This window comes from Balaenoptera ricei, chromosome 15 (assembly GCF_028023285.1).
Source record: "Balaenoptera ricei isolate mBalRic1 chromosome 15, mBalRic1.hap2, whole genome shotgun sequence".
Classification (NCBI taxonomy): domain Eukaryota; kingdom Metazoa; phylum Chordata; class Mammalia; order Artiodactyla; family Balaenopteridae; genus Balaenoptera; species Balaenoptera ricei.
The window spans coordinates 63,695,258-63,712,265 of NC_082653.1; the positions used below are offsets into that span (position 1 = coordinate 63,695,258).

The 17,008-nt window shown below is 50.2% G+C and overlaps 1 protein-coding gene across 3 annotated transcripts in view; it reads left to right on the forward strand.

The window, feature by feature from the left end:
• Positions 1-17,008, forward strand: part of ABCC1 (ATP binding cassette subfamily C member 1) — a 132,004-nt gene that overhangs the window by 101,842 nt on the left and 13,154 nt on the right. For 2 of the 3 annotated variants that reach the window (XM_059896074.1, XM_059896076.1), the window contains exons 20-24: positions 5,453-5,479; positions 8,284-8,374; positions 10,316-10,448; positions 12,763-12,970; positions 15,038-15,348. In XM_059896074.1, the coding sequence (XP_059752057.1) occupies positions 5,453-5,479; positions 8,284-8,374; positions 10,316-10,448; positions 12,763-12,970; positions 15,038-15,348 (770 nt within the window). The remainder of the gene's footprint in view (positions 1-5,452; positions 5,480-8,283; positions 8,375-10,315; positions 10,449-12,762; positions 12,971-15,037; positions 15,349-17,008) is intronic. The other variant, XM_059896075.1, reaches the window with a different exon arrangement.

A 17,008-nucleotide genomic window follows, 5' to 3' on the forward strand; every position in this document is an offset into this window, starting at 1 on the left:
TTTACTATTCATTGATTTAGTCATTCAGTAGGTGTTTACTGAGCACCTAATATGTGTTAAGCGCTTGTATTATTTTCCTAGGGCTACCGTAACAGAGTACCATCAGCTGAGTAGCTTAAACAACAGAAATGCCTTTTCTCACAGATCTGGAGGCTGGAAGTCTGAGATCAAGGTGTCAGCAGGGTTGGTCCCTTCTGAGGGCTGTGAGGGTTCCATGCCTGTCCCCCAGCTTCTGGTGGTTTGCTGGCAATCTCTGGCGTCCCTTGGCTTGCAGAAGCATCACCCCAGTCTGCCCTCATCTTCACATGGTGTTCTTCTCCTTGTGGTGTTTCTATCTCCAAATCTCCCCTTCTCATGAGGACACCAGTTATATAGGATTAGGGTCCATCCTCATGAGCTCACCTGAACTTATTACATCTACAAAGACCTTACGTCCACGTACAGTCACATTCCGAGGTACTGGAGGTTAGGGCTTCAGTATATGAATTTAGTTGGCGGGGGAGTATAATTCAGCCCATAACAGTACCGTTCTAGGTTTTGAGGAGACAGAAGTGAACAAAATATAGGCACATCCTGCCCTCGTGGAGCTCAGAATCTAGTGGGAGAGAAAGGCAGTAAGCAATCAGCAGATGAAGATGGTGTCATGCAGCATTAAGTGCTGTGAAGGAAAGCACGTGGAGTAATGGGCCGGGGAGTGATGGGGGTTCGGGCAACTCAGGCAGGGTGGTCAGGGAAGCCCTTTGTGGGGAACAGTGTTCTGACACAGGGAACAGCACAGGCCTCAGCCCGGCGTGAGCTCGGTCTGTTCAGGGAACAGAGAAGAGGCCAGTGTGGCCACACCGTGGTGGGCAAGGGACAGGGTGGGAGACGAGGCTGGCGGGGGTGTGGGTGGGTACCCTTCAGGGCCTTCAGGGTGAGGAGTTTGGGTTTTGTTCTCTGTGCAGCAGGAAGCCACTGAATGTCAGAAAGGGGAGGGCACACAGCAAGAGTGCACACCTTCATTCCTCTGTGTTAGCGTTTGCTGGAGTCCTCGTAGTTTTTAATAAGTTCCTTATTGAGATATAATTCACACACCATACAATTCACCCAATTCAATGATTTAAAAAAAAAATGCTAGTATTTTATTTGTGCAGCCATCACCACAATCAATTTCAGAACATTTTCACCCCCCTCACCTCATACCCATTGGCAGTCACTCCCCATTTCCTCCCAGCCCTTCAAGTCCTAGGCAACCACTCATCTACTTTCTTTTTTTTCTTCCGGTTTTGAGACGTAATTGACAAAGAGCACTGTGTAAATTTGAGGTGTTCAGCATGATGATTTGACTTACATACATCCTGAAATGATGACCACAATAAGTTTAGTGAACATCTGTCATCTCATATAGATATGAAAGTAAAGAAATAGAAAAAAATTTTTGTCCTTGTGATGAGAACTCTTAGTACTTACTCTCTTAACAAATTTCATATGTACACACAGCAGTTTTAATTATATTAATCATGTACGTTATATCTCTAGTACTTATTTGTCTTACATCTGGCAGTTAGTACCTTTTGGCTACCTTCATCCAATTCCTCCTCACCCCTCCACCTCCGGTGACCACAAATCTGATCTTTTTTTCTCTTTTGGTTTTTTTTGAAGTATAATTTACCTGCAACACTGTGCTAGTTCCTGGTTCACAATATAGTGATTTGATATTTCTATACATCACAAAACGACCGCCACACAAGTCTGCTTTCTGTATAGATTTGTCTTACTCTGAACATTTCATATAAACAGAATTCTTTAACGTGGTCTTTTGTGACTGGCTTCTCTCACTTTGCCTGATGTTTCCAAGGTCTGTCTGTGGTAGCTTGCATCAGCACTTCATTTCTTCTGATTGTTGAATTGTAGACATGCAACGTTTCATTCATCAGCTGATGAGCATTCGAGCTGTTTCCACTTTTTGTCTATTATGAATAGTGCTGCTACAAACCCTAGGGGTTTTAAAAGAAAAGTATTTTCTTTTGCCAGTGCAAGATAGCTGACGCTCCCTCCAACATTTAAACTCCAGGTTGGAATGAGTTTCTACATGTTCATGCTCCTGTGGTTGGAAGGTTCTGCTGTAAGTCTAAGCTGCTTTCCTCTTGCTGCAGAGTCTCCTTCCTCAGATTGTCTCTTAGCCCAAGTCAAGCCAAGGTCACACGATGGGTGGTGGCAACTTCAAGATCACTGTATTTCACCGGCCTGCTTGGTGGGCTGCATTTAGGCAAAAATAACCCTCTGTGCTTTCTAAAGTGACGTGTGTGGGTTTATCTGAATCTTTTTCCCAGAATGAGGTCTCTCTCTCCCCTTTCTATCCAGCTGAGCAGGGACTGTCCTTATATCTTGTTGAGTTTTTTCCCTTCCCTTCCTCCCCAGCCGCCCGCATATCCAAAGCAGGTTATGCAGAATATGGAATGCTGCCAGTTAAAAAAATTTTTTTGTGTGCACGTCAGCACTTAATTTAGTGGTGAAAATACCATCCACCACTCTAGCACCACTGTGGGGTTATTTCCCCAATTCAGCCACCCAGCCCCAAGCTGGGCAGGTCACAGAGGTCCTCTGCCCATGGGTCTAAAAACCAAACGCCCTCCCCCCTTTCTTTCCACCTCTGTGGAGGGGCCCCGGCGATAAGGCTTGGCGTCAGGGTCCAGTCTTGCTCAGCTGTAGTCAACTCTGAGTGCCAGTGACCTTGGATTTGTTTGAACCACATTTTTGGCTCCTTCTAAAGGGAAACTTTTGTTTCCTCATTGGATTAATCAGGTCTTTTTTAGAACACGCAGGCTGAAGGACAAGTGTTTGCTGTGAGGGGATTCTTTCTCCCTGGGATGGGGAATAGGAGCTAGGCTTGGGGTTAGGGGAGACTGACCCCTCCCCAGGGATATGCATGATCCTGTTTCTAGGAGACTTTTTGTTTGTTGGTTTTGGTTGCAAAGAGAGTTTACAAAGTAGTTCATTAACCCTTGTACTTGGAAGGTATAGAACATTTTTATTTTCTCTGGTTTCTTTATTAGGAACCTAAAACCTAGCGTGGCGGTTTTCAGTAGAGAACATATGTGCCTTCCAGGGACACTTGGCAATGTCTGGAGACATGCTTGGTTGTCACAGTGTGGGTGGAGGGGGACACTCCTGGCATCTAGTCGGGAGAGAGCATGGGTGCTGCTAAACAACGTGCAGTGCACGGGGCGACCCCCTCTGTCCCCCCGGAGCGGAGAATCACCCAGCCCACGATGTCAGTAGAGCCGAGGGTGTGAAAGCCACTCTGCTGTGACTTCTCTCTGCCCAGGTTCTTCCCTTGTCATCTTGGGAGAAAGACTTTGATTCCAGCGACCTGGCTGCTTTTCAGAACCTTATTCGAGACATCTCTCAACCTTGTCACTCATTTTTTTCCCTTTTTCAGATTTTTTGGGGATTTTTGTTTTTTACCTGATTATAAAATCAATGTGTGCTCCGTGTAGACAATGGCAAAGTGTAGAAAAGCTCCAGGAACCAGCACACAGAACATCCTTCTGCTGTTGCACTGCCCAGAGGGGAACTGCGTTGGCATTTGGCCTCTTTCCCACCTGCCTCTCTAGCCCAGGACCTTTTCCCTGAGAAGAGTAGGGTCCTAGGGTGTGCTTTTGTCATCAGTTCTCCTGTCCCTCTTTTGTTTCTTAACGTCAGGTCCCAGGCACCTCCCCATGTTGCAGAAGTCTGTTGTAAGCACCGAACAGCAGCTGGAGAGTCTGTCAGACAGATGGCACATTCCTCCCCGCTGCCCTCAGTGTCCATGTTTCTTCCCCTTTTGAGTCTGAAGAACTTGCAGGGCCGAGGCGGGAGGATAGGGCTGGGAGATGTAGCCGATCGATTCCGTTTTTGGTCAAAAACCAGCCGTTGACTGTAAAACAGTGACTTGAATTCTTCCCTCAAGGGGGAGACTTGCCTGCTGGCTCTTGCCCAAGCTGAGTTCCAGAACCTTCTTGAGAATAAACAGCGAGCCTGAGAGGTGCCCGCCTTGAGGGTCAGTGGCTGGCTGAACACACGGCCCGGGCAGCGCTTATGCGGTTCAAGGGCTGGGGTGGCGCCTGGCTTACTAGTATCACAGGCCCATCCCTGGTGCTTAGAAGCACTCAAAGAAGAGTCATTGGGTTGCAAGTTTTATGTCTTTGCTTCTTAATTATTTTATAGCACCCTCCCTCTCCCAACCCCCCACCATTCATATTTTCTCCTTACCCTGCTTTATTTTTCTTTGTAGCATTTAACACTGCCTGACAGTATATTCTGGATCTACTACTTGATTATCTCTTTTTCTCCCTTGGAATTTAAGCTCCATGAAGGTTTTTTGGTCACCTCTGTATCCCCAGGGCTGAGAACAGTGCCTGGCGCATAGTGGATACTCAGGAAATGTGTTAAATAAGTGACTGAATGAGTTGCATCTTGATTGTTTAAGGCATGCCCTGCGTAACCATCGGACATTAACACATCTGTGTATATATCCCAGGTTGGAAAGAACCATGAGCTGATATTGCCCGTTTCTCTCAGGGCTGGTTTAGAAATCACCTTTGTGGGTTCAGGCTAGGAGATGGCACCACTGTGGCCGATATTGTGCCCCTCTGGCATTGGAAGGTCGGCTCTGCTCGTTCACTTGGCCATTCATTTGTTAATCCGTCCATCTGCTTATCTGCTGTGTGCCACGGGGACATCTGGTACATGAGCCACCATATGAAATGGTGCCCCTTGGATTGTGCAGTGCACATCCTGTACAACCCCACATGGCGATCGGATGCACCAGGTGCTGGGAGTAGAGTGGTAGATAAGACCTAGGAATGGTCTCAAGAGCTCACAGTATGATGGGGGAGAGAAACACTAAATAATCAAGGACATCATCGTGCTAAGCGCGGTGCTGGAGGCAAGCCTGGGGAGCTGGAAGAACCCTGAGATGGGGTCCCCGTCCCAGCCTGGGGCGTCCAAGATGATATCTAAGCCAAGTCACCTCCTCTTCCCCCTTCTCTCCACGGGGAGCTGGCTCAGAGCAAGGTGCTCATGTCCTTGAAGAAGCAGAGGCTGTGGGCTGGTGAGAGGCCTGTGCCGTCTCCCAGCTGGCACGCCTGCCCTACGCTCTGTAATACTTTCTCTCTCTCCCTCTGGTGCCCAGAAAACAGGCGTGAAGACAGAAGGTCTGTCTGCATTTTTCTAGCTCTCTTTATGTTTGAACACTTGCAGCTTTTAGGGTAGGGGGCTGGCCCAGGCACTGTACTTGTCAGGGATGCGCCCAGAACACGTGGGATGGGGAAACCGAGGCACAAATGCAGCAGGTTCCTCAGCTGTCCTTGCCCCTCACCCTTAAGGAAAGACATTCATCCAAACCCTCTGGGCATTTAAGTGGGGGAACTCAAGGGTAGGGAGTTTTACCTTGGTACTTAACGCTTTCTTGGGTCTTGTGAATTCCCAGGCACCAATGTGATGGATGAGGAGGAAGGTCAGTGACAGCGGGGTTGGAGTTGGCTGTGCTTGCAGAATGAGGCTGCAGATGGACTTGTCCTGCTGCTGCATGCCTGGGAAGGGACCCTTGAATGTCTGCCTTTCCATCCCTTTCCATCATTCATCCAGCATTTATTGGGCACCTGCTCTGTGCCTGGCTTTGTGGTTGGCCCTTGTGGATACAGTTCGAATCTCCAGATTTCTTACAGGCCGGCTGAGTGACCTCGGCTAAGCTTTACCATCTTTGCAGGTCAAATGACCATGACCAGCATGCCTTGAAGGAGATCCTGGTTGCGAAATGCCTGGCACACAGTAGGTGGACGATGAATGGTAACAGTTTGATTATAACGACCCCTCCCATACCTCCTGGGCATGATCAAGACCCAGGCAGGCCAAGACAGCACCGGGCTGATGGCTTCCTGATGGAGTAGCTGCCAGGTGGCTGGGGCACCGGAGGCGGGATGTTTCTAGAAGAACTTCAGCAGGAAAGGCTGCCCTGGCTCCCTCTGGTGACAGAAAAGTGTGAGCCGGCCACCAGAGCAGACCCCTCCCTCCTGTCTTCCGTAACCGGCACCTGTGGCTGAGGGTCCAGACAGAGGCCCCTTTTGGAAGGCACAGGAGCCAACGCCAGCCAGTTAAACTAGGGTGTTTACAGGCAGCTCAGAAATCAAAGGCAAAACTGAACAAGCAGGACTCAGGCAGTGGGAACTCTGGGCATGAGACTCCTTTAGGACAGAGCAGTTGGACAGATCTTTGGTCCTGGGGCCACCGACGGCTGAAAGTGCCGGGGGGAGGGGTTCTGATCGGCTGGCCTTGGGCAGGTTCCCCCTTGGCTGGGGAGCCTGGCAGACAGGCCTGGGAGACTCGGGGGGAGGGGGACTAAGCCCCTGCAAATTATGGCGTGGTGCAGCACACATGTTCGGTTCCCCTCCTAGGACTCTCTGTCCCTCCCTTGCAGACGAGAATTTTCCAGCTGCCCCAGTTGGCGTATCACCTGTGGGCTAATTGGGTGGAGAAGACGGGGAGGCAGCCATGGAGGCCACTGTGGGGGCCTCTACTGTGTGGGAAGCAGGAGGGGGAGGGAAGGTTGAGGCTCCCAGAGGGCCCCTGGGCAGCTGTGCAGGACAGAGGGCTCTCTGAAGCCCCCGCCGCAGGACAGATGTCTCTGGGAGTGTTTTAAAGCATCCCCATCCCTGCACAGAGCAAGACAGTCAAGGCCGGGCTTGGGCCCCAGTGCTGTGCATGTATATGAGCACTGTCTGCATGCGGCTGCATGGGAAGTCCTGCTTGTTATCACTCTTCTGTTTGTTTTAGGGTTTTTTTCCAATTTAAAAAAAAAAAAGATGCTGATATTTAAGGAAACATTTAAAGCAGTGATTCTCAATCTTGGCTGTGCCCCTGAATTATCTGTGGGACGTGTTTAAAAATGCAGATATAACAGTAAGCGCCTCATCAGCATCTTACATTTACCGAGCACCAGGCACAACCTCATTTCATCCTCCCGCTAATGAGGGCGGGTGCTGTTGTTGCTCCCATTTTGCAGATGTGGAAGTTGAGGCTCAGAGAGGTTCATTGCTTCCGCAGTACCCACAGCTGGGAAGTGAGAGAACACTTCCCACACGTCCCAGCTACCTGACTGTGCTCTCAGCATGGGGGTTGGCCTCCCTGGCAGAGTCAGTGCAGGGACCTGGCTGGCCCAGGGCATCCTGGGTGATTCATTCACAGCCAAGATTGAGAATCACCAGCTCAGAGCTCCTCCCATCAACCCAGGAATGACCCCCAGCCCTGGTTCCCTTCCATCTTCTGTTTCTTCCTGTGGCTGTCGCCTGAGAGAACCTGCCTTTCTGGATTCTGCTTTAATTCATGTCACATCAGCATGTTCTCAGGGTCACTGCTGGCTGCGTATTTATCCCTTCATATAACTTCTGTCCTGCATCCCCTCCTCTTCTGGGATCAGTCCTTTGGAGCCCTACCTTATGCTTCTCTCTCCTGCTTTCTCTGTCCTGGCACCAAAGAGTGAGGAAATCAGTGCAAAGTGAGCGGTAATAAACGTATCACTGAGTTGTTGGAAGATTAAAGGAGAGACTGTATTTCAGCACAGCACAGTGGCTGATGATAAATGTTAGCCACTGTTCTTAAGGTGATGGTGATCATTGTTGATGCTGGGCGGATACTTCCTGGGATTGGGGCAGATATCCGGCTGGTATGGTGCCCCGTGGTGGCTGTATCAGTTGTTGAAGTGTTGAAATAGTTCCTTATTACTGGAAAAACAGCCACTGCCCTAGCAATCCCAGGTACCCTTTACCCTGATCTTCAGGCCCTCCCCTTGACCCGGCAACCAGAGGGTTAACTCTTGGCTGGGGGCATCTGGGACTCTAGTGTCTGATGCCCTTGTCAAAACTGGTTGTCATGTATTTTGGGTTTCGCCCTTGTTTGGGATGCTTGGGGACCAGAGGACTGTGCCCTTTCCCCCGAGTGGTTCCCTGCGTCCTGGCTCCATTATCCGAGCTTCACACAGCACAGATGCCATCCCCAGAACTGGATTTTACTGGTCGCTGCTGGCACAGGGCACTTGCTCGGGCCCGGGGCCCTTGAGACGGTTGCAAAGCACCATCCCTGCCCCAAGGAAGCTGGCTCCAGTATCTCCTGCAGCCCAGCTGGGCAGCCTGTCTGTGGCTACAGCAAAGCAGGTCTTGCTTTCTGAGCTTCCGGGAGGCCAGGTTATCTGCCGTCTCCCCCCACAGTGACAGGTTTTGGTGTCCAGCTCTTAAAGCCACGATTCCCCCTCCCCGCTTCTGCCAGGCTTAGCAGGTGTTGGCAGGCCAGGGAAGGAGGTGAAGCAGGTGGAGAACGGCATGCTGGTGACGGACACTGCGGGGAAGCAACTGCAGAGGTAAGGCGGGGGTGGGGGGGGGTGGGGGGGGTGGGAACACCCTGGGGATTCTCCCGGCATCACGTTTCTGCCCCCTGCCTGGGGGGGGAGAGGAGGGAGAAGGGTGCCCGCGGCGAGGCTCACCTACCAAAAAAGGCTTTCAGCTTCTGTCTCCCTCCCAAATCCTTGGGGGGGGACTTCACTTCCCAGGGAACAGAGGCCCAAAGGGGAAGCCTGGTTCTGTTCCTGCGAGGCGGCACGGCTCACACAGGCCTCACGATTTACCCATCCGTCTGCGCTTCTGACACTCAAGCTCCCTACATGGTGTGGCTCTTTGCTCAAGTCACGCAGAGGGGCCTGGAACGTTCAGGCTTTAAGAACCAGCAGCTGATTCAAAATAGAGTAATAGTGACGGCTGCGTTTTATGTCCTGTTAGGAGCTAGGCACAGTGCCAAGCCCTGTACGGTCTGTGGACCTGGAGGTAGTTACTGTCATCTTCCCATTTTACGGGTGAACAAACTGAGAGCTGTCCATAGGTCATGCAGCTGCAGAGAAGCTGAGCTTGAATTTGAACCCGAGTTTGGCCTCTGAGCCAGTGCTCCTAAGTTCTACACTTCGGTGCTTTTAAAGAAGGTTGCTTTTGGTTAGATCATTGGGTGTTTGGAGGAGCGGCATTAACCTCCCTGTGCCTCAGTTTCCTCAGTGGTCAAATAGGGTCTTTGGTGCACTCACCTTGTAGGGTTGTAGGAAGGCTTGTGTGATTCGCTGCCTGTGAAGCCATCGGCACTCAGTAAATGCCACTCAGTTATTATTTGGGTGAGCTGGGGCCACCTGAGGTTACTTCTTTTGGGGTGGGGAGATTTCACAGAAATGGGCTGGGACGGAAGTTGGCACAAGCATCTGTGCCCCTCAGAACCCTGCCCACGGTCCCCTCCTGAGCCTGGCTTTGTGTCATACACGAGAGGTGGACATACTTCCTTCCTTCTCTGCTGGCGCACCAGTCCCGGTGGTGAGCTCGGCGTGTGTGTGTGTGTAAAGCACTTAGAACAGTGCCTTGCCCGGAGTCAGCCAGGGGGTGAGGGGACACTGCCCTGGTCTGTGCAGGCGGCCAGCATAATCAGTCTAAGAATTAGCTGAGATGAGGCAGGCGCCTACAGGCTGTTCTGGGACGTAGGGGCAGGTGACTGCGAGAGAGAGCCACAGGTGGACTGAGCAGAAACACACAGAACACTGGGTATTCGTTTTCCATTGCTACATAACCAAGGATCACAAGCTTAGCGGTTTGTCATCTCACTTTCTGTGGGTCAAGGAGTCCAGGCACAGCTTAGCTGGCTCCTCTGCTCAGGGTCTCTCACAAGCAGTAACCAAGGCATTGGCCAGGCTGGGGTCTCAGCTAAAGGCTTGGCTGGGGAAGGGTCGGCTTCCAAGCTCACGTGGCTGTCGGCAGGACTCAGTTCCTCAGTTCCTAACTGGCCACAGCCTGGAGCACCCCTCCATTCCCAGCTCCGTGGGCTTCTCCAACCTCCACACTCGCTTCATCAAGGCAGGCAAACCAAGAAGGCAGTAGAGTTGACGACCAAGGTGGAAGTCGTACCCCATCCCTTTGCTTGTGTAGGTCTGAGCCGTGTACACACACACACACACACACACACACACACACACACCATGTCATTCCCCAAGCATACACCTCCCCAGGGAAAGAGACTGCCCCAGGGAGGAAAGCGCTCTGGATGATGATCTGTCATGATCTGCATAAAGCTGGTGAGTACTGGTGGGCAGGAAATGCTTTCTGAATAAAGTCCGCGTAAAGGAGCGGTTCTTCCGTGGGGCCCTGGGGCCAGACCCTTCCCCTCTCGGGGTCACCTATGTAAAATCAGAAGGGTGAACTAGTTTGGTGCTTTGGGGGCCCACCTCTGCCCAGGGCCTCCATGCGGTTGACGCCCGTGTGCCTTGCTTCCCCAGACAGCTCAGCAGCTCCTCCTACGGCGGGGACGTCAGCCGGCACCACACCAGCACCGCGGAGCTGCAGAAGCCCAGGCCCGTGGAGGAGGACACCTGGAAGCTGATGGAGGCAGACAAGGCTCAGACTGGGCAGGTGAGGGCGGCGGCCCGCGTCGCTGTGCGTCCCTGGGGCCTGGGCCCTGTGCGGAGTGCTGGGGTCGTCTTAATTCATGTCTTCCTCACAAGGAGCCTCGAAAGGTACTGTTTTAAGGGCCGGAAACCAGACCGGAGGGCCTAGGTGACTTGCCCCAGGTCACAGCTGGTGCGTGACAGAGCTGGGATTTGAACCTGGCACTCGGACTCCAGGGTTGGTATCTGTAGTCTCTGCCGTCCTGACCACCGCCTCCTTTGAGCAGCTGGGGCCCTTGTTAGCCGTAGGTGACCCAGACGCCTTAAATCAGGGCTTCCACCTCACGGGGTTCAGTTGTGTGTGCCTTGGTTTCAGGTCATCACAGACTCAGCCCTATAGATCATTAACTTATAGTCGGGGTGGGGGGGGATTAGGATTTCAACTTACAAATTCGGGAGGAGACACAAACATTCCGTCTATAGCAGTAACAATCACAAACTTCTCTTTGTAACAAGGAGAGCAGGTTTCAAGCTCTTGTTTTACTGTGTTTTTTTTATGATCATCTGTTTCGGGCAAGTGTCAATTTTCTGTTTATGGTAGTAATGCAAAGTTTATTTTTAAAATTAAAGTGGTCTTTTTTTTTTTTTTTTTTTTTAATAGGGAGTAGTGTTTTAAAAATAAGTTTAAAAAAAAGTACACAAATAAAAACGAACCTATGAAAGGTGATACGGGAACGAGCAAGTTTGGGGCACTGTTCTCTCAGATCTACCTGGACACATCCAGAATTTCACGGGCCCTCTGTTTCCAGCTCCTAACCTCATCTTGGTCACACCTGTGTCTGGGGGCAGAGGTGGCTGTAGGGTGTTTTCCTCCCTTGCTCTTAGTGACCCTCCAGGGACCCAGAGAAATGCCCAGAAGCCAGGACTTGAGAAGGAAGGGCCAGAGGTGCTAGGCCCATTTAATCCTCACTTAATCCCCACACCACCCAGAGCAGGTGGGTCCCGCCAGTATCTGCATTCTACATGCAAGGAAAACAAAGACCTGGGGGCTTGTAACTTGCCGAAGTCTGAACAGGAGCGGAGCTGGGCTCAGCCCACCCCGGTCACTTCTGACTCCCATGCCCACCTTGTTCCTCTGCTCATGAGGAAGGGTCCCAAGTCCTGCAGAGCAACTCGGGGTCAGCAGGCAGCTCAGCTGCATGAGGGGGCCAGGTGGTGAGATAAACATGTTCTTTATTCTTACACCCCCTCCCCACTCTTTAAGTTTGAAGAACAGAGACTTGGAAAATAAAAATCAAAAGGAAACACTCAGCTATACCTTGGACCTCTGTTCTTCCACCTGCTTCCCTTTAACCAGACTGCACCTCAAGCAGATGATGTTTATGACCCAAAATTCAGCATGAAAAGCCTCATGTGACAATGAGCACACACACAGGGAAAGATACCTGGAGTTTGCTGAAACCACGCCCGGCGGGTTGGGTGTGGGGCTGGCCCAAAGCACATTGTCCCTGTCTGTGGTGTTCAGCCACCCTTTGCGTGGCTACACGTAATTACGTAGCCCCCGTGCTGGGCTCTATAGGGACATAGGAGTGAAAGAAGCCCCCAGCTGTCACCTGGTGGAGTTGGGGAACGGGCTGAGCAATGGGAGGCCAGTTGCGATTGGGAGGAATTGGTGTTGGGTGTTCAGAGGACTGGGGGTGGGGGGGATGTGACACTTGGTCGTGGGTGCTAGGCAACACGTCCCATCTTCCCATTTTCTTCAGACTCTTTGATGGCTCCCTGATGGTCCTGGAGTAAAAATCGGAATCCTGGGCAGGATCTCTCAGGCCCTGTGTGGTCTGGCCGCTCCCTGTTCTTCAGCCTCATGTTGCTCCAGCCATCCTTTCCTCCTTTAAGGTTCCCTCCTACGTCGGGGCCTTTGCACATGCTGGTCCCTCCGCCTGGAGTGCCTTTTTTCCATTTTCACCTGGTTAATTCTTTGATGTCCCTTCCTTAGGGAGAACCTCCTCTGATACCTCCCCACCCTGGGTTAGGTCAGGATGCCCAGTTTTATACTCGTATGAAATCATGTACCACTTCCAGCCCTTCTCTGGGATTATGCATTTATCTGGGCAGTGATTTGATGAAAGCCTGTCTTGCCGCTTGACTGGAAGCTCCATGAGGGCAGAAACCTTGACTCTGCTGCTGATGACTTCTTTGCCGAGGAACTAAGGGGGAGGGGGTCGTAGGCATAAGCACAGGTTAGGGGGCTGGACCACAGGGTCTGTTGAAGTTCCTGACCTTGGGTGGGCATGGCTGGTGTGTGCATTCTGTAAGATGCCTTCTCTCCCTGGTCTCAGGTCAAGCTCTCCGTGTACTGGGACTACATGAAGGCGATAGGACTTTTCATCTCCTTTCTGAGCATCTTCCTTTTCCTGTGTAACCACGTTGCTTCCCTGGCCTCTAACTATTGGCTCAGTCTCTGGACTGATGACCCCATCGTCAATGGGACCCAGGAGCACACGAAAGTCCGGCTGAGCATCTATGGAGCCCTGGGCATTTCTCAAGGTGGGCCTCCCTGCCCCCCACCTGCTGTCGGCACTTGGAGCCACTTCCATGTCTTGTTACAGGATTGGGTCCCCCAACTTGTCAGGGTTTTGCAGACCCATAAACCAAACACACATGAATAGTAACTATCACATAATAGACACTGAGGTATTTGTAGAATGAATGTTTCTCGAATGCTCTGTTTCGTGCGGCCCTAGGAGACAGAGGGGAGGGGAGCTCCAATGTGCCCATTTTACAGATGAGGAAAGTTGAGAAATAGAAGGCGACCAAGGGCCCTTGCCCCTTGTTGTTCTGGCAGGGTAATGGCGTTTCTGTAAAGTCTTATTTGTGGACTTTTGCCTGCTGCCTAAAGGTGGGAATTAGTTTATATTAGTGGTTCATAACACAGGCAGTGTTGTCCTCAGAGGACATTTAGCAATATCTAGCGATACTTAAGAGTCGTCACAGCTTCAGAGTAGAGGTGGGTGCTACTGGCATCTAGAGGCCAGGAATGTTGCTAAACATCCTGCAGTGCACAGCACAACCTCCACAGCAGAGGATGTTCCAGCCCCAGACGTTAATAGTGAGGAAGTTGAGAAATCCTGCATATACCCCTCCTGTGGTCCCATGAAGGTACCTAGACACAGCAGCGTTAATAGTCATAGCTAATGTTTACTGAGCACTTACTTGGTGCCTGGTTCTGTTTTGAACACTTTAAGGTGTTTTAATTTATTTTACTTTTGCAGCAATCACATGAGGTAGGAGCTAATGTTTTCCCCATTTTAGAGATGCAGAAACTGAGGCCCAGAGGGGTTAAGTAAGTTCCCCAAAGTCATGAAGCTAATACATGGCACAGCTGGCATTGAGCAAGGCAGTGTTGCTCAGAGCCCATCCTCTTCACCACCACGCTACATGGTCCCTGAGCTGTGTGTTTATGTGCTCATAAAAATGATGTTTTTATGATAAATAAGTGTATACAATAAGTGTATACAGTCTGCATTTTGAGCACTTCTTGTGTACCAGGCACATTGCCAGGTGGACCCTTTATGTTCAGCAGTGCTACAAGATGTGTCATTGTCCCCATTTTACAGTTGAAGAAACTGAGGTGCAGAGAGCTTAAGTGACTGAAGGAAGGTCCCATGGCTGGTGACTGGCAGTGATAGGATTTGGCTCCAGAGTCTGTTGTCCTAGCCCCTGCCTCCTGGCTTCCTTCTTTGATCAAGGAGACCAAGATCGAAGCCTCTCCATCCCTGTGAAATCACCTCTCTGAACAGAAAGGGTGCCCTACTGTGGCTTGTTTGGAGGGACCATAAATGTCTCATGATCTCTAAGAGATGGCTTTGAAAAAACCAGAAGAGCAGGCATGGAGTTCTTAAATTTCTCAATCCCTAAAACTCCCTCAAAGGGCTAGGGTCTGTGGCCTCCAGATTATAATTAAGAGAAGATAGAGCACAGAGAGGGTGTGATATTGATCTGGACTCACAGCAGCTGTGTCCGTTCCAGAGCTGTGCTGTCCAGTATGGTAGCCACCGGCCTCATGTGGCTATTTGAATTTCAGTTCATAAAAATTAAATAATATTAAAATATCAGTTATAGAGTTACACTAGCTATATGACAAATGCTTAATAGTCGCATGTCGCTAGTGGCTACCACATGGGACAGCACAGATACGGACCATTTCCATTACCACAGGAAGTCCTGTTGTACAGCGCTGGTCTAGAGGATGTGGCATACAGATTAAGAGCATGACGCTGGAGCAGGCTGCTGCCATTGGAACCCCAGCTCTGCTTCTGATTGGCTGAGTCTATTGAGGGCAAAGGAATTCACCTATCTGAGCTTCAATTTCCTTACCTGTGGCATGAGTACTAATAGAACTTATACAGGGTCCTCATAAGGATTAGATGCATGTAAAACTCACACAGTGAGGTTTGTGCATACTAAGTGCTCGATTAATAATTGCCACCATCATTATTGTTATTAGAAGCTGGGAGTCCAGGCTGCTTGGTCCACATGGTCACATGGCCACTCGTCCCTGCCCTCAGCTCGGTCCCTCTCCCATCATGGAATTTAACACGAGAGTGTTTGTAGGTATCACAGTGTTCGGCTACTCCATGGTGGTGTCCGTTGGGGGCATCTTCGCCTCGCGCCGCCTGCACCTGGACCTGCTGCATAACGTCCTCAGGTCGCCCATGAGCTTCTTCGAGCGGACCCCCAGCGGGAACCTGGTGAACCGCTTCTCCAAGGAGCTGGACACGGTGGACTCGATGATCCCGCAGGTCATCAAGATGTTCATGGGCTCCCTGTTCAATGTCATTGGCGCCTGCATCATCATCCTGCTGGCCACTCCCATGGTGGCCGCCATCATCCCCCCCCTGGGCCTCATCTACTTCTTTGTCCAGGTAAGAGGTGGGGTCTTAGGGTCCAGGACGAGCCCAGCTCTGTATCACTCTCCATGTGAGCACAGGGCTCCCTTTGTTTTATGTTTCCTCAGTGTGGGGCTGTGGAGGATGTGCTGGAGGAGGGTTAGATTTATTTTTGTCAGTTTTGAATACCTAAGTTGATTGTTTTTAGCTTGCAATAACCAAATATCCTTTTTTCCTAATAATAAGGGTTTTTTTTTAAAGCTGTAAGTTATAAAAGAAAATAAGCTATAGCCATAAAGGCATCTTTATTATTAAAATTCCTTTAAGTATGAAATTCTTTAGGTCCTAAGCCCCCTGCAGATAATGAAGACATGAATAACAGCAACTTAAATATTTTTTTCCCTTGTAATAGAAATCTTGAGGTGTAGGCTATTCAGGGCTGGTGTGGCAGCTCCATGAGCTTGTTAATATCCCAAACTCCTTCACTGTGGGTTGTTTTTTGTTTTGTTTTTTTTTTTGGGGGGGGGGTGTTGTTCTGTCATCTTTGCCTTCCGTTCTTAAGTTGGTCTCATGGTCCAAGCTGGCTACTGGAGCTCCAGCCATCACATTTGTATTTCAGAAAGTAAGCTTGAGGAAAGGGAACAGGGCAGCAAGGGAGCATTTGACAGCTGAGTCAACATCAGCTGTGGTGCTTCCAGTTGACAGATGAGCATGTTGAGGCCCAAGTGGTGGAGCAGGGAATGTGAACTCATGCCCGATTCGAAAGCTCTGGCTGGTAACTGCAGTGCTGCATTGTGCTTTCCTGCCTCTGAGAGGTTAGCTGCAGCAGAGTTGCTAGTGGGGGACTGCTGTTTAGATGGGAGCGTAATGACTGCTGCACAAAATAAGAGTAAGAAACCACGAGGTGCTCCATACCTCAAACCGCACTCTGTGTGGCCTGTTCGTGTGGGTCTCGGGAGGCCTTGGCCCAGTCAGCCAGCCCCCAGACCCTCCCGCACTGTGGCCCAGTGACTGGTGAGTGTGAACAAAGGTGGAATCAGAGCAGGTCCCAGACCCTCGTGGTGTTCTCTTTAAATTGGTGCCAGCTTTTCTGGAAAGTCATCCAGCTGCATTTACCAAAAATGTTATCCGAGTTCATACCCTGGCTGGACAATTTCCTGAAGGACCCAATTCAAGAGAACAAAATGGGCCAAATGTGATGTTTGAGGCAGCTCAGATATCTGCCAGTAGCAGGGCCTTGAGCACACCATGGAACGACTGGGTAATGGAATGTTACGTGCCTTTAACAGGAGAATTAGGAAGACACTGTTGCGACACCGACAATTTTATTTTTAAACAACAAAGCGAATGAAGTTAGCAAAGGACCAAGTTGTCAGCACACTGTCATTATAACTAAGATGAAGTGCATAATGTGTGTGGACAGGACTGGAAAGAGAGGCACAAAAATGAAAACATTGCCTTTCTAAGGGTTGAGATTATGGGAGAATTTGGTTTTTTAATGGCTTTTAACTGAGTATATTCTGGTCCTGTAACCCAGCAGTCTCAATCCTCAGTGTATATGCAAAAGAAGAGAATCTATCAAGCAAAAAAAAAAAAAAGCTAGAATGTTCTTAGCATCTTGATTCATGATAGCCCCAAATGTCCATCACAGGAGGATGGATACATACATTGTGGTATATTTATACAATGACTCAGC